The sequence below is a fragment of the Capricornis sumatraensis genome, chromosome 19, assembly GCF_032405125.1.
Source record: "Capricornis sumatraensis isolate serow.1 chromosome 19, serow.2, whole genome shotgun sequence".
NCBI lineage: Eukaryota > Metazoa > Chordata > Mammalia > Artiodactyla > Bovidae > Capricornis > Capricornis sumatraensis.
In genome coordinates, this window is record NC_091087.1 from 37612580 (window position 1) to 37630128 (window position 17549).

A 17549-nucleotide genomic window follows, 5' to 3' on the forward strand; every position below is an offset into this window, starting at 1 on the left:
TTCTTACATCCCTCAAAGAAACCAGAAGTCTCCATTCTTTTTTGCAAAGATAAGTACTGAAAATTGGTTGCTGCTTTGGCTACCAACTTTGTCCAGGCTATTTTGAGATGATGTCTATATGTTTCCAGGTTACCAGGGAATTCTCCATGTAAGAACACTGGAGTACGTAGCTGTTCCCTTCTCCAGGGGATCTTCCTGATCCAGGGATCCAACCCAGGTCTCCTGAATTGCAGGCAGATTCGTTACCCTCTGAGCCACCAGGGAAGACCCCAAAGTATTAGTCACTCAATCGTGTCTGACTCTTTGCGAACCTGTGAACTGTAGCTCACCAGGTTCCTCTGTCCATGGAATTCTCCAGGCAAGAATACTGGAGTAGGTAGTCATTCCCTTCTGCAGGGGTTAAAAGATAGGAGCGTGCCTTTTCAAAGGGCCTTGGGGAGGGAGGGAGTTCACAGGCTTATTTTGAAAAGCATTTGCTGTTCCTGACATTTGCCACCAGAGGGCAAGTCACCACATCAGTCTCCTCACTGGGTGAGGTCAGGCTTCCCAGGCTTCCAACAGGGAAACGTTAGGTGTGTAAAGTGAGAGGCAGAGGCACCTAAGTGCCTGAGTCTCACAGAGGGCTTGTTTTCGAGGCCTCCCTCTAGGCTGTACAGCTGGGGCTCCTAAGCCCTGCAGCCCTGACCCGAGGGCCACAGCTGTGCTCTCTGCACAGAGGATGCCTTCTGACGTCCAGGCTGAGACGCTGCTAGGAGCCTGCTGGGTGGTCAGGCTCTAGCACCTACAGGTGATTCCAACCTTCTGCTTTTTGTGTTTGGGAGGAGGCGGACGGTCAGGGTGGGGAGCCCAGGACATCCATCCCAGCCCAGCTACTGAGTAGAGGAATTCCCAGGGGCCCGTTGGTAGGGAAGCTGAGGAGGCTGCAGAGCTATACTACTTTAGTTGGTTTATCTGACAAATAAGCTAAAGTCATAGTGGTTTCAAGTGATAAGTTTGCTTCTCCTGCAAATAAAGCCTAAAACAGATGTTCCTGATGAGCAGGCAGGTCCCCTCCAAGTGGGGAATCAGGAACCCACCCCTGATGTAGGGCCTCCATCATCAGAAGGCTAGAGGGTGGGAAGGGTGTTGGGAGAAGGCCCACTGCCCAGGGCTTCACACAGTGCCTCTGCTCACGCCCCACAGATACAAGCAAGCCTATGTTCTTTCCTAATGCTAGGGTGGGGGCTGGGAAATGTAGCCAGGCCTGGGCAGGTGCCCCCAAGGCACCTCTCCCCTGGGAAGGTGGACAGCCAGACCCCAAACTGTCCACATTGTACCTACAGAAATTACTTCTAACATTATTATTCTAGAACAATGTTTGCCAGATTTGCTTAATTTTAGACCCATGGAGGGAGAAGGCAATGGCAAATGGCAACCCACTCCAGTACTCTCGCCTGGAGAATCCCAGGGACAGGGGAGCCTGGTGGGATGCCATCTATGGGGTCACACAGAGTTGGACACGACTGAAGCGACTTTGCAGCAGAAGCAGCAGCAGCAGCAGCAGACCCATGGAGAATGCTTATTTAAAACAGAATCCTTGGGTCTGTTTCCTGGACACTCTGGTTTGGCCATCTGCATGGGGGCGTGGAGTGGGTGCCTTTACCAAGCTCTCCCTCCAGGAAGCCATCCTGCCCTGTCTACAGAGGGAGCCTCTACCCCCTGCCCTGACCCAGGGGTGGGAAGCCAGGCCAACCTTCTCTCTGTTGTCATGGTGACTCTTGGGACTGTGGGGCCAGCTCCTGGGTATGACCCAAGGGAGGCTGGTCCTGAGCCAGTCCTGCAGCCCCCGCCCCCACCATTGTGACTACTCCACAGCTCAGCCCTGGGAGGGATGGCTGTGAGTCACAGACACACCAGACAAAGACCAAACAGTCTGTGGCCAAGGTAGACCAAGCTGCCCCTGACCTCCCAAACCAAAGCACAGTGCCGCCCAGCCCCATCCAGGTGAAAAAGCAAACCTGTTTTTCTCTTCAACGGGAGCTAGGGGGTGGAGCGGAAGAAGACTATGTGTGTGTCTTTATCAACACTAGAGGGCAGCACCGAGTCAGTATTTCCTGTTTCTTACTAGAAAATCAACTATTAAACGGGTATTCAGTCTTAGATTTTATGTATTTGTTATTTATTGATTTGCCTTTGTTTTTTTGCCACGACACCTTTGTCATGAATCTTGGGGAAATGACACCAGATTTGTGGCCCGCATCGGGGGCAGGGGGAGGGAACGCGCGGAGGAGTAAGAAGCAGAGTAAACCCCAGGCAGGAGCAGGGCCCCTGCGCCCCAGAGTGGCGACTGGGGGCTCAGTGTCCTCAAAGACGGGGCTTTCTGTGCCAAAGGAAAGCAGCGTTTGGGAGACCCCGTGTGCTCAGTCAGGGTCAGGCAACATCTGGCCACCAGCACAGGAGTGGGGCAGAGGCGCTCCAAGGCCAGAGCAGGCAAGGCTAACCCTGAATCAGGGAGGGCCGCGCCCAGCTGTCAGCTTCTAACCCACTTCCCCATCTAGAAGGCAGTCCAGCCTCACCTGCCTCCTAAGCCGGTGGGACAGCAGAGGTGAGACCTCCCTGTGGAGGTTCCAAGGCCCCAGCAGGTCTGAGTGTCACGCCTGAAGGTGCACTGGTCCCTGCACCCACAAATACCACCCCCAGCGTTTGCGCAGGCCGGCAGGTCCTGCCTCCACCCTGACCCTTCTGAAGTGGGCCCAGGTCCCTGGGGGCTGAGGCATGTTTTGATGAATCAGTCCCTCTGTGCAGTGAGGGGCCTGTCTCTCCTCACTGCCTTGTTGTTCAGGCGCTCAGTTGTGTCCGACCCTGTGACCCCATGAACTGCAGCATGCCAGGCTTCCCTGTCCTTCACTATCTCCCAGAGTTTGCTCAAACTCATGAGCCAATCATGCCATCCAACCATCACATCCTCTGTCGCCCCCTTCTCCTCCTGCCTTCAGTCTTTCCCAGCATCAGGGTCTTTTCCAATGAATTGGCTCTTCGCATCAGGTGGCCAAAGTGTTGAAGCTTCAGCCTAGGCATCAGTTCTTCCAATGAATATTTGGGGTTGATTTTCTTCAGAATTGACTGGCTTGATTTCCTTGCTGTCCAAGAAACTCTCAAGAGTCTTCTCCAGCACCACAGTTCAGAAGCATCAATTCTTCAGCATTCATCCTTCCTTAAGGCCCAACTCTCACATCCGTACATGACTACTGGAAAAACCATAGCTTTGACTATACAGACCTTTGTCAGCAAAGTGATGTATCTGCTTTTTAATACTCTGTCTAGGTTTGTCATAGCTTTCCTTCCAAGGAGCAAGGGCCTTTTAATTTCATGGCTGCAGTCACCATCTGCAGTGAAGATTTTTGGAGCCCAAGAAAAGTCAGCCCATTTCCACGTCGCCGCTTTGTCCACCTACATGTTCCCTCCTCAGAAGGCTCGGTGGTCTGCTCCAGAACAGCTTGCCAAAGCTCCCTCAGGCTGCTGTTCACCCTCAGGGCGCTCCTACCACCTGACAACAGAAGCTGTATGTCAGCTGTTCATCCTGCCCTCAGTAGAGGGTGTGAGCTCCCGTGGCCAAGGCTACTGTCTGTGTGGGTCTCACACCGACAGACCTGCCCAGTGAGCTCATGAATGAGCAGATGGCAGGCAGCCCTCACTCCGCTCCTCTGGGCGGAGCTGGGTGGGCCTGGCCTCAAGCCCTCTCCCCACTGACCTTGCTCAGTGCACTGTCTGGCCTGGGTCCGGTCCATAGAAAGGACAAAAGCAGTAATAGCTTCTTTTTGTCTGCTGCCCCAGGAGGGCACCTGCCTTTTGATCCATGTCTCCAAACTGCTCTTTGGCATCCACAATAAAGACATTTTCTAAACTGTTAGTGGTGGTTTTGAAACCTCCGGCCTTAAGGCTCCTGCCCACGTAGAGGTCCTGTGTACACCTCCATTTGGTTTCCTTAATCACGGCAATACTTGGGCTCAGTGGACTTTTCCTGTCCTCCCTAGGGGTCACGGGGGCTTCGAGCCTCCACTCCCACCCTGGGCCATCCGGTACAGGTCTCTCTCTGTTGTGTTCCAGCCGTGATCCCCCTGACGGATTCGGAGCACAAGCTGCTGCCTCTGCACTTTGCCGTGGACCCTGGGAAGGACTGGGAGTGGGGGAAAGATGACAATGATAACGCCCGGCTGGCCCAGTAAGACCCCACCCTGTGCCCCTCCCTCCCCACCAGTGCCACTCGAGGCGGGCTGTCGCTGGGTTTCCCGGGGAGGGCCTGGGTGAGGCACCCCTGCTCCTAGTAGCTGGCTGGCCGGCTGCCCTGCCGGTGGGAGGGGTCCATGCGGGCGGGCTGGGGCGCATCTCACTTGCTGTTCCTCTCTCGCTAGCCTGATCCTGTCACTAGAAGCCAAGCTGAACCTTCTGCACAGCTACATGAATGTGACGTGGATCCGGATCCCCTCCGAGACCAGGGTGAGCTTGGCGCGAGCCAGGACTGACCAGCATGCACTCTCAGCTTGGGGTGGGCAGGCAGGGTGCACCCTCCCCCACGCGGGGCCCCCTAATGCTGGCTTTCATCTTGCCTACGGTCTTAGAAGCCCCAGCTCCAGCTGAAACACGTGTCTGTGCGCCTGTGTGCTTGCGGGTCTGGGCACAGGCGTGTGCTCCGACTAAAGGAGTTTTTCTCCCCTTATTTTCTCCAGGAGAGGCATGAACACACCCTCAAAATAAACCGTAGACAAGTCACAACACAAAACTGTCTCTGCCGAGATGGGAACATGATGTGCTGCCATGGAGCAGAATGAATTATAAGCCTGTGTGTTGGTCCTTGAAAAGGCAGGGAACCAAGGCGCAATTCCTCTGCACTTCCTCTTCTTCTCTCCCCCCGGGAGGGTAGAGCTGTGAGAAAGGGGGCTGGTGCCCCACTTGCCCCCCCTGCCTCTGGTTAAGACCATGCTGGCCCTGCCTCCACATGTTAAGAATGATTCACTTTAAGTATCTGGCTGATGTTTTTGTGCCCTCACTTTCCTGTAGTGAAATCTCAGGAAAGGGGATTTTTTTTTTAAAGCTTACAAATAATTGCCCCCCCAGACATCAGTTTAATTAAGCATAAAGTGGGGCCCATAACTAATAGTTTTTAAGTTTCCATGAAGAAGGCAAGGAGGGCAGTGCCCAGCACACAGCCAGTAAGTACCCAGGACAAGTTGGCACTGCTCAGAGTGCTTTTGTACTTCAGCCTTTATTCCTATCTAATTTTCACAGGGCTCCCTGATACAGGCCCTGATACCCATATGGCACAAGTGACAGTCAGTGGCAGTCTGGTTCCAGAGTCCAGCTGCCTGGACTACATGACGTGGCTGTGGGTGTTCTCTTCTAGGGCCCACGAGGGCTGTGAAGGCAGCAACTCCAGATCGAGGATCAGGAGACTTGGGCTGGGACACAGCTCGGGCTTGGGACAGTCAGGCTGGAGGCAACACCAAGGGGGTGGGGGTCTGCCTCCTGCGGCAGCAAGGGGAAGGCTGATCTCTAACCGCCTCCCTTTCCTGCCCTCCCTCTCCTCTGCAGGCCCCTCTGGCGCAGCCAGAGTCCCCGACGGCCTCAGCGGGGGAAGACGTGCAGTCCCTGGCCGACTCGCTGGACTCGGACCGAGACTCGGTGTGCAGCAACTCCAACAGCAATAACGGCAAGAACGGCAAGGACAAGGACAAGGAGAAGCAGCGCAAGGACAAGGACAAGACCCGCGCGGACTCTGTGGCCAACAAGCTGGGCAGCTTCAGCAAGACACTGGGTATCAAGCTGAAGAAGAACATGGGCGGCCTGGGCGGCCTGGTGCACGGCAAGATGAGCCGCGCCAACTCCACCAACGGCAAGCACGGCGACGCGCCCGAGCGCGGCAAGGAGAAGAAGGCCAAGGCGCGCAAGGGCAGCAAGGAGGAGTCGGGCGCTTCAGCCAGTACGTCACCCTCGGAGAAGACCACGCCGTCGCCAACGGACAAGGCAGCAGGCGCGTCGCCGGCCGATAAGGGCGGCGGGCCCCGCGGCGACGCCTGGAAGTACAGCACAGACGTGAAGCTGAGCCTCAACATCCTGCGCGCCGCCATGCAGGGCGAGCGCAAGTTCATCTTCGCCGGCCTGCTGCTCACCAGCCACCGGCACCAGTTCCACGAGGAGATGATCGGTTACTACCTGACCAGCGCGCAGGAGCGCTTCAGCGCAGAGCAGGAGCAGCGGCGCCGCGACGCCGCTGCCGCTGCCGCTACCACCGCAGCAGCAGCCTCCACGGCAAAGCGGCCGCAGCGCAGGCCGGAGGCGGAGGGCGCGCCCGGCCCCGAGCGCGCCTCACCAGGCCCGCAGGCAGGGCAGCCCACGCAGCTGGTGCTCAAGCTCAAGGAGCGCCCAAGCCCAGGGCCCGGAACCAGCTCCCGGGCAGCACGGGCGGCGGCAGGCGGTTCGGCCTCCCCAGGCCCTGGCGGCAGCTCGCGGCGCACAGGCGCCAGCGGACCAGTCCCCGGCCGCAGCCCCCCGGCGCCGGGGCGCCAGAGCATCATTCATGTGCAGGCGGCGGGCGCGCGGGACGAGCCGTGCGTCCCAGCTGTAGGCGCGCTGCGGCCATGCGCCACGTACCCGCAGCAGAACCGCTCACTGTCATCACAGAGCTACAGTCCGGCGCGCGCCGCCGCCTTGCGCACAGTCAACACGGTAGAGTCGCTGGCGCGCGCCGTCCCAGGAGCCCTACCCGGGGCGGCGGGTGCAGCCGAGCCCAAGTCGCAGACCTACACCAACGGCTTCGGCGCGGCGCGCGACGGCCTGGAGTTCGCCGACGCCGACGCGCCGGCCGCGCGCTCGAACGGTGAGGGCAGCCGGGGCGGCCCGGGTGCGGGCCCCGCGCAGAGGCGCTGCCAGCGCGAGAACTGCGCGTTCTACGGGCGCGCCGAGACCGAGCACTACTGCTCGTACTGCTACCGCGAGGAGCTGCGGCGGCGGCGCGAGGCGCGCGCAGCCCGGCCCTGAGCGCGCGGCCCGGCCCTACCGCCGGGCTGTCCTCTCCAAGTTGTCGGTGTCTCCTCTGCGCCCTGGTCCACCGGGAGGCCGGCGATCCTCTGTCCGTGCTGTGTACGTGTTTGGTCAAACGTTCCTAATGGTGCCTGAACCTACACTGACGCCACTCAGGTAGTAGACGGATAGGAAACAAGTCATACTGTTGGAAGTGGGTGTGCTAGCTAGCATCTGCCTCGTACCTGTGGAAACTCAATAGCCATTGCAAGGGTATTTTTGTTCCTCGATAAGAGAAATAAAGAAATTTGCAGCCCTTTGTTTTTAGAAGGGAGTGTTTTACATGCCTTTTTTTTTTTTTTTTGCTTTTTTTTTCCTAACCCGGCGACTGACCTCTTTCATGTAGCGGTCACCTGCGTGCAATCATTGCCACCCAGGGTTTCGAGGCGAACGCGCAGCCCTGGGACTGCGGTGGCGGCTCTGCCTCGGGCTTCCACCTGTGCCCTTCCAGGGGCCCTGGAGGACAGGGCGCTCAGCCGCCCACTGGCGCCCTGGTGGTCTCTCTGGCCCCTTAGGAATACGCGGCTCCATCTCATAAGCAAAACCTCCTCCCACAGCCCCCGGCTCAAGCAACACTCACACTGCCATCAAAGCCACGGGCGTCTGTAGGCTGGGCACGGGACAAGCTACCTCGCGGGGCGCGGTGATGTGTAGCCGTCACTCCCGGTGCGGGGCAGCTCAGGTGACACGAGCTTTCCAAAGACACCATGGGGCCCGAGGGCAAGGTTGCGAACTCACGATTTGGAGTTGCCCATATATGAGCAAAGATGACAGCCTGTTCACATTTCTCCCTTCCCCAGTGAACTGTCGCCGGAGGGGCCCCTCGGAAGCGACCATCGGTGCCCCAGGAGAGAGGCGAGGACTTGACCTTGCGGTCATTGTGTAACCCCCCACTAGGCCGCCCTGAAACGCGGCCCGCCCCTCTTTCCAGAGGGCAGGGACTGAGGGCCGCCGGGAAGGAAGCCCACCCCCACCTCCACCCGCATCTGTCTGGGATCAGCCGGGTAGAGGCGCGCCGCTCCCGTCCGGGTCCCCTCCGCATCGTGGCTCCAGAACACGTTAGGGGCAGCCCCATCCCTGCGCGGTCCCTATATTGGTGCCTCCTTACATTTCTTGAGGAAAAAAAAAAAAAATGTGTCCTTAGCTACCCTGTTCTGAGCAGCAATATGCAGCGTCTTCCTTCCAAGATTACCTCTGGAGAATACCGTTCTTGGCCAAGGACACTGAGGCGTTAAACTTGCCTCTCTAAGGAAATACCTTGTTTCCAAGAAATACAGAAAATGATGAGTAAAATCCTCACTAGCAAAAGAATCCTTTAAAACCTGTGAGAGCCTTAGAATAGCCTCTAATAACCCCAAGAAAGAGAGAAAGCGCCCTGCTTTGCTGGGATGCATCTAAAGAAAACACGGGAGGCAGATCATCTCTTCACTGGAGCCAGCTTCTCCTTCTCCAGAAAGGATGCTTTTCCCCAACATAAAGAGCAGCAAAAAAAAAAAAAATTTTTTTTTTACTTGTTTGAATTATAATAAACTAATTTGAATATCTCCTGTGAGTAATTCATTTTTGTTTTTAATTATCCACAGCAGGTGGAGCTTTCGGTCATTTATTCAAGTTTTACATAAGTCGTTCCTTGAAATTATTTATTAAATAGGACCTTAAATTTTTTGGAAGTTTTACTCTTCGTGCTAAACAATACTTTCAATGTGTGGTAATCACTAACATTCATGACCCTCATATTACTGGGGTTTCTTTTGTTGAAAAAAAAGCAGTTTTTTAAAAAATCTCTCACCAAGAGGGTTTGTGGCAGCTTTTTGAACTGATTCTTCACATTATGCTAACCAACTGCTTTGCCATCCAAAGCTGTGAAGTCACAGGAAATAAAGACTGCTTCACGTGTAGACACCGGCTCCTGCCCTGCGTCTCGCAGAAGGTGGAGCAGCCAGCTTGGAAAGTGCTTCCCTGTGCATTCATAAACCAAACACACAGGCGCAGCAAGGCAAGGCAGAAAGTAACCGCGTGTTGTTTAATTTTTCAACATGAAAACAGCCAAACAGAAATTTCCAAAACTGGCTATGCAAATATTTTATCTTTCTCATGCTCTCCGCCAGGTTAAAAAAAAAAAAGGCAAACCGAGATTTAAAACAGTCTATTTGTAGTACAAGAGGAAGAACTAGGCAGTGTCATTTGTACGTATTATAAAAAACCAGTGATCTGTTCTAGCTCCTCGAATTTCAGTCACCTCTACCCCAACCCCATCTGACATATGTGCCATAAATAAGAGTCTGATATCCAACTCCAACCCTAGACCCCAGGCTCTTCCTCTCCCCCCAGAGTAGACGACCCCCTGTCTCTCCATGAGGTCACTAGCCACTCCATGTGCGGAGCACCTGTGGGTGTCGCTACCTGGTGGAAGACACGATGCCCTTGGTCAGCACTGTTTACAGTCATTTCCTCTTGTGCGAGATCTGGATCTATCCTTCCTCTAAACAGAGTTAAAAACAGAGAGCCCACTGTTTCGCTAAATGTGATGGTCCAGCCCCTCCGTGTTCACAAGAGCTTTACCCCTCATCCCTGGCCAGACATCTCTTAGACCAAATGAATTCATCAGGCTGCATGAGAACCATTAGAAACAGCTGTGTTTTTCACATGTGGGTCAAGAGATCCCTTAATGTCCTTCTGTGACCTGGGGGCCCTTGGTGGAGTGGGGTGAAAGGAAGTGGTTTGGGGCACTAGAGAAAAGGAAAACAGCCAGTCTATATTCTAGAAAGGCCATGAGCCCCACCAAGGCACAGGTCCTGGATGCAGACAGTCCCACCTGTGAGCTGTCTTCCCCTCCAACCTGGTCTGGCCAAACTTTCCTTTCTGGGACTGTTGGATGTCTCTGACAGTAAAATTCCAGAAGGAACCCCAGATACTTCTAAACCCCAGTGGAGGTGATTTCAGTCATTTGCTTCACACTTTCTGCATCTGTGTGACCTGGGTATATGATTTTTTAAAACTAATATATTGTGAAAGGAAGGCATTTTTAAGTGTATTCTGTTTGTAGATTTTATGCTCTGTTGATATTTTACAAGCCAAGTTTAAACTGTACTATAGAAATTATTTTTATATTATTTTCAGAATATGCCACAGAGCAATATTTTGCACCCTTATATTGTCACGGGGTTGTCCCCTTGGAGGGCTAAGTTTAGGCTGGGTAGGGCTCCGGTGTGGGCTCTGGAGGATGAAACACTTTCTGCTGTTTGTTCACATCTGATCTGAAAGTGGAACTCTGTGAATGTCTCTTCCTTTCTCTGTGGAAAGCTTGATTCATTTCCCGTTCCTGGATTTTGGTACTGCACCTCTCCTCTTAAATGAATAGTTTCTATTCACTAAGTTACCGTGGACTTTTTTCTTACCTATCACCACCCAGTGGCTCCAGTGGTGTTCCGAAAAGTTGGGATGTATTACTTTACAAACTTTATGTTTTCCAAAGTGATTTGATGTGTTAATTCTGGAAGCATACCATCAGGAATTTAGTGACTCAAGACAGAGGGGCACACCTCGGGGTGTGAAATGTTCCTGGAAGTACAACCCACTGTCTCTGAGGCGGGGTCGTGGCTACATGACTCTCACACCCTTGCTTAGCAACCACGAGCTTATTTAGCAGACTATTTTGCAGAAATAAACTTAACTGATCAAAATATATTTCACATTAGTTAAGAAAAAAAAGGGCTGTACCCATCAGTGGTGGGAAATTTGTGCGAGGTTAAAAAAAAAAAAGGCTTTGCCAAACCATGTGTTTTATTCTCTGTGTCTTTCATGTTTACAAGAGATGTGGAGTAACGTGCTTTGGGGAGGGTTTCTTTCTTTAGGGTATGAGTCAGTTTTCCGCATTGTGGTGTGGACTTTACAAATTAAGTTCCTCGAGTGCTTTTTTCTTTTTCTTTCTTCCAATGCTTCTAATAAATAAAAGAGAACATGTGTCACGGCTGCCCAGGCCCTGCCTCATCAGACCTTGCTGCTGCGGCATTGCCTCCATCCACAGTCTGATTCTGCTGTCACCTGAGCGCAGGCATGTTCAGGAAAGGGCCCTGCAGTGACTGGCACCCCTGACACCAGGGAACAGGTGCCCCCTTCAAAAAAGCCTTAAAGCGGTGGCATTCCGGAGACCCCTGGGCCACATCTTGCACTTCAGTCCTAACTGTAAACTCTCTTTGCTGCTGGAACTGGCTGCTTTGATAGGGGGGCTCCAGGGTAATGAGGGGCACCCAGCTTCATTCTTGTTTCAGTCATGTCCCCCCAGCCCACTCTCCAGTGGGGGTCCTGGTTCCCTAGAGCGTGGTTCTAATGATGGGTTTGCTGACACGGGGATGAGTCTAGGACTCTTCATCACAAGCACCCATCAGTTGAGAATAGTTTCATGATTGTTCTGAGCAATGTGCAAAACTGTTCACAGTTGTGCAGGTGGCTTTGTTCCCCCAAACCAGTGCTTTCTTTTCACTCCATGCCCCCCAGTAGAGAATAGAGAGGGGGCTGCCCTCCATGGACCCCTCGGGAATAAATGTGTGTGTAGTTTGTGCAGCGTCAAGATGCCAAGGCACCCCCCTCCCGCCCAGGCTGACTTGGTACATACATCACCCAAGGAATAGCATAGAAACTAGAATCTCTGAACAAGGCTAGCAATATTACTGTTTCTGTTTATTTTGCGAAATAATTTGCTGAAATTTTCAGTTTTGCTACTTGATTGCAAAAACAAACTTCTACCAACCCTAATTAGTATACACAAAGTGCCCATTGCTTATCCTTTTTCATTCTTTCAAGAAAACATCTCAAGGGTACACACAGACATAAACACACACTCAGTTCTTTAACATAGGATAAGGGTTACCACTACTTTTTTAAATATAGGCTGAATATGCTCAAGATGAAAGTAACCCATTTATTTTAAAGAGGATAAATTAGTGGCGCCAGTTCCTTGAGAACGTCTATGATAGCACAGACACTGAACGGTGACTTTAAATGAAGGGACAACCAGGTCCTTACGAAGACCACTCCCACCCCCGGACTTCTCCAACCTCTGCCCCAATGACCCAAGCCTGCCTCAGGGCCTTAGCACATGTCCTTCTGCCTGGCATGTCCTCCACTGACACCCATTCTCAGCCACATGTCTCACCCTTCACTACCTGCCAGTCTTTGCACCAATGTCACCTCTCAAGGAGGCCTTCCCTGACTTCTTTATTTAATAAGCCAACACATCCCACCCTCCTGCTGCCCGTTTATCGCCATTTGAAGCCTGCATGTGAATTGTCCATTCATTGATTCAGTGTATGCCTCCCTCCAGCTCCGCAGCATGTCAGCTCCATGTGGGCAGGAATTTTTTGTATGTTTTGCTCATTGCTGTACCCCTGGTGCCTACAACAGCATCTGATACGTATTAGATGCCAGAGAAATACTTGTTGAAAAAAGGAAATGAAATCAATCATTTGACAGATGTTAAGAAACTTACAAGTATCAGCTTCAGCCTTTATCAAATAGAGAGTCTATTCTTGCCCCTAAACGGGGAGAATTTTAGCTGATAAGGCAGCCTGTGGTTCATGAAGACCAGATGCGGCAGTGAGCACCAGACCCAATGGTGGCAAGTATGCCATGTAAAAGCGCCTGCCCCAGTGGCCCTCCCTCACAGAGAAGGGACTCTGCTGTCTACAGAGGACCCTTTGGGATAGGCTGAGGTGGGGACGGTTTCCTCTAGGGCAGCTCTCATGATCATGCCCCCTCCATGAGGTCATCGTGGGCCTGGACCATTCTGGAGAGGCCCTTATAATGGGTCCTTAGGACACCGTGCCTTCCGTGTCTCCAGGGAGACAGGCCTTCCTTCCTTCCTAGAGCAAACTTGGTGGCAGCTCAGCCAGGAAAGGGAGACAGCCTGACCACTGGCAGGACTCATTCTCATGTCACCAGAAGCAGACCTGCAGAAGAAAGAGACGAAGGGCACAGTACTGACAAAGTAGGGGGCCCCCAGTTGCCCCCTCGGTCAAGGGTATGTCTGGGAGGCAGAGCCCAGCCATTGCAGAGCCAAGCAACACACAATCCTTGGGCCCAGCTCCCAGGTGGCCCCGCCCGCAGGTTGGGGAGGGACGCCTCCCCTTCCACACTATCTGTCCTCTCCCAGCTGATCTTCCCACACACCTGACCTTGGCATTTACTTCTAGGTTCTTTGGCCAAATGTGTTTTCCTCAAAGAGTTGTTGGCAAAATACTGTTACAAGCTTCTTATAGGACCCTTGACCTACTGGGGCCTGGATAAAAAGCCTTTGTTCTCTTCTTCCCCTTCTGTGGTTTTGATGTCATTTCTCTGGGTGCCGTACTTTAGGGTCCCTCACTTTGGGGGGAAGAGCTCCCTCATTAGCACTTGCTCGGCTCTGCCCAGCAGACGGTGAGTGGGCCCACGCAAGTGTGTCCCTCTGCTTGAATTGCCAAATAAACAAGCTTCCTCTCACTGCTGCCCTGACAGATGGGCAGGATGAGGGGTTGGTCCTGCCAGTCCTCAGAGAGGGCAAGCTTTCCAGGGCTGCCCCCCTTGGACCTCGCAAATTTGTCTCCAAGACAGGAGAGCCCTGCAGCCCATCCAGTTTTTCCCACCTACCTGGAATGGAATCCAAACACCCGCCTTGGAGTGATGATTTGGCAGGGGGGAGTGGGGCAGCTTGTCCCATTAACTTGTGACCAAAACTAGAGCACGGTTGGAGACGGGCCGTGGCCCGGAGTCCACGAGGCAAATGCCACCTCCCAGAGCCAGTCATCATTCAACATCCTGAGCAAGCCCCAGGCCCTCCACCAGCCACGGAGCCCTGAGAACCACAAGGGTCTTCCCTGGGTCTCCACTTGGAGCCTGAACCCCGTTCACCCTCAACTTTGACCAGTGGTCTCATTTTAACTGATGGGTGTTGATGTGTAATTGCTTGGTTTCTTCCCATGTGCACTGGCAAGTGAATGTAGTTTCTCTGTCTCTTTCCCTTCCTTCTTTCTTTCACAGGTTCATTTGACTGATTTGGGGATGAGATACATTACTTTGTTTGCCCGGTTTACTTATTACCAAGGACGAAAGAAAACACTGAGGCAGAAGGGGGTCAGAAACCTTGTTACCTTGACCAAGTCATCCTGGGCCCCTTTCTACCTGCAAGTGTTCCTTCCAATTCAATGCAAACATTCTTTTCCATCTTGGTCCATCCTCGGAGAAGCAACCCATTGTAAGAGTTTGTCTTTGGTGGTTGGGTTGTTACTTTGTAAAGTATTAAAGCACTAAACCAATTTTTGCAATATGTAGTAAATCTTGCTTTCATTTTGGAAAACTTCCAGTAATGACTACTACTGCACTTTTTATAGAAGAACTGTATTTCATTTCTTTCTTTTATGAAAGATTATTTCAAGTAACAATAGCTCTGTAATCTGTGTGATACGGCTTCTCCATTACTTGACACGGAGAGAAGCTTTGATGCCTACTCAATAAAATTAACATGTTTGTAAACCATTGGCTGGTCCAGTTATTTACCCAATCCTGTGTCCCTGGTAATACATCATCTAAGAAAAGCTTTTGGCTCAGATGAAGAGGATTCTAACAGGAATCCATCCTCACCCAATTTAAGAGTTCTTCCAATCAGAAGAGTTGTAAAACCAGCAGTTTTATTATGTGAGACAAATGTTTCTCTAAATGGTCAGGACACTTTCTGTCGGAAAACAATAGAACTTCCGTAAATGTGTGTTTGCCAAACATCAGCAAGAGGGCAACTGGGAGGGCAAGAGAATGAGAGGACTTTATGGTGGGGTTTTATTTGTGCGTGTTTTGCTGTTCAGCAGAGGCACGTGTCTGTGAAAGAAAGTAAGTGGGCTTTCCAGAGGCTCAGGTGAGGTTCAGGGCTGCAGGCCTGGCCCAGGCAGGTGATGGGCCCCCGGCACAATCAAAGCCACGTGCCCCTGGGTGCTGGAATGGGGGTGGTGGTGGTGGTGGCCACTGCGCTCTGCATCAGGCATGCTCTAGGCTTCATCAGATTCTATCCAGGCAACAACCCTGTGACTTAGATGTCAAAATCCCCATTGTGTAGACAAGAAGTGAAATTTGGCGAGGTAAGTGGTGAAACCAAGATTCCAGCTCCAACTTGCCTGATGGAAGAACCCGAGCTCCAAGCTGCAGGGCCTCCCAGGAGCATCTCCCAGCCTGTGCAGTGGGTCGACTTGACCTACAAGTCTTCTCACTTGGAGAGTGTGGGGGCACGGTTGGGGAAGGAGAGGAAAGATGCTTGGCTGGCCTGTAAGAGGTGCTGTGGTACTGGGGTCAGTGTCTTGCTAGGGCCCCCCCTTCCATTTCTGGCTCAGACATTTTTTCTCAGCTAGAAAGTGGGAGACTGCGTTCTTGCAGGACAGGTGGCAAATCCCAGACAAAAGGCACACTCGTCCACCAGCAGCTTCGAGAGGTACTTAAAAGGCTGTACAGGATGGCAGGAGCCCTGCACAGTGAGAAAGAAAGTCTGGCCCTTAAGTTTCAATGACCGTGAGAAAGGCATCTCACCTTCCCAGGTCCCCGTTTTCTATAAAATTTCAGTATATTCTGAAAATGAGGGACCTGAGGGAAGGTTCTATGTCCCCAGCAAGTCATGGAATACGTGTATCATTTAGGAAAATAGAAGTCATATCAGTTATTTTTACAGAGAGAATATGAAGACTTGGTTGAAGAGGGATCAGAAGACCAAAAAAACACAGAAGGGCCCATAGAGGTCACACGGAGAGAGTGCAGCTCATCACAGGGCTGGGGGCAAAGCCCAGGGCCCAGATGGTTACAACCTACAAGCATGAGAGGTGGGGGGTGCCCAGGGCAGAACATAGGCCTCTGAGAAGGGGGCGCTGGTGTCTTTGATGGGGACACAGTACGGCAGGACCTTCCATGTGGGGGATATGTAACCAGAACAAACTGCAGCTGGCAAGCGGTGAACTATTGCCAGGGCAACGCTAAGAGGTCCTGGAAGCAAAAGAAAAGAGGAAGTCCTGTGTGTGTGTGCATGTGTGTGTGCAAGTGTGCATGCACACTCATAGGCACATGTGCATGTATGCATATTTGTGTGTGTGTGCATATACATGTATTTTCTGTATACACACATGTGCACAGACACCAAGAAAGAGGGACAATGAGAAGAGACACGCCCACCAAGCCTGTGTCTGTCACTGGTTAGGGCCCCATGGTTGGCATTCCTGACTTCCTTCTTCCAGGATCAGTCCTATTTCCTTTCCCCTCAGCCGAAACCTCAGCTTGTTGGGATCTTTCATTTCTAATGAAATAACCCAAACTTTCATCCCCAAAAGGTCTGAATTATCACAGCCCCATCTTGGGTGCTGTAGTTGATCATTAACTTTTATTGGGGGACATGGATATAATAAAACACACCCCCAAGAGTCCCCTAAATATCACAGATGAACCCTTCTGTGTAGCAGCAGCTCTGCCTTTCCTTGATGATTAGAGTTCATCACCAGCGAGACAGTAGCTCCCTTCTCTGGGTTGAGGCAGTGGCCTGAGAAGCCGCTGGCCAGGTCTCAATCTCCAGCCCAGTGACACCACCGCACGGCCCCTGGGGGAGCCCCTTCCTCCCTGGGAATGGGGACCTACAACCCCTAGGGCTCAGGACGGGGGGCGGGAAGCACAGTTCTTGGTTACAAGACAAAATGGCGACAAGAGCCACTCCCACTCCCAGATCGTATGTGCTGGCCAAGGAACAGACCCACCAAATGGCCATCACTGATTCAAATCATCCAGTCCGTTGGTCTGAGCTCCTGCCTTTCGGGGAGCTGACTCCCTGCTGGCACCATCGCTCAACTTCCCGTGGGCCATTGCAGGCTCCATCAGGCCCGCTGCTGCTGGGTCAGCTAGACACGCAGTGAGTGAAGCCCCTGTGCGTGATCCCATCACCATGAAGCTGAACTTCGTCTCCAAAAGCAACACTGTGTGGAGCTCCATCATGGTAAGTGAGACGTCTTTGAACCCATGAATGGTAGTTTCTGGCAGAAGTGCTGCAGGCAGGGAAGGCATCTGAATCCACACACGTCTATTCCAGTGAGAGAAATGGCCTTCCTTCCACAATGAGAAAGGTCCAGCGCCCTCGGCCAGCTGCGTCTGACTGGCCGCCCCAGGGAGGGAGCCGCACAGAGTCTCTGCGCTGGTCCCCACCATCAGAGGTCTCTCAAGCTTGGCAAGTGGCCTCCAGGCTGGCCTTGAGACTGGGGAATCATGTAGTTTCATTCACCCCCAGCTTCCTTCCCTACAGACAGGTCCCTCTCTTCTGGGGCCCGTTAAACAAACATCAGGATGCCTGGAAAGAGGGTTGAATGCTATTACAGGGCCTGCTCTCTCACTCACTCGATTCCCGAGAGCCTCCTCTGCACCCAGTACTTGTAATGAGCCTAAACATGGGACACAGTATCTCCGTGGTCTAGGAGAGCTGTCCACTGACATCTTCCTTTGCACCACAC

At 52.7% G+C, this 17549-nt stretch overlaps 1 protein-coding gene across 2 annotated transcripts in view; it reads left to right on the forward strand.

Moving 5' to 3' along the window:
- The window catches only part of OTUD7A (OTU deubiquitinase 7A), a 162923-nt gene extending 155909 nt beyond the window's left edge, over positions 1 to 7014 (forward strand). For both annotated transcript variants that reach the window (XM_068991431.1, XM_068991432.1), the window contains exons 9-11: positions 4087 to 4201; positions 4392 to 4476; positions 5569 to 7014. In XM_068991431.1, coding sequence (XP_068847532.1) covers positions 4087 to 4201; positions 4392 to 4476; positions 5569 to 7014 — 1646 coding nt within the window. The remainder of the gene's footprint in view (positions 1 to 4086; positions 4202 to 4391; positions 4477 to 5568) is intronic.
- Positions 7015 to 17549: the final 10535 nt, after the last annotated feature.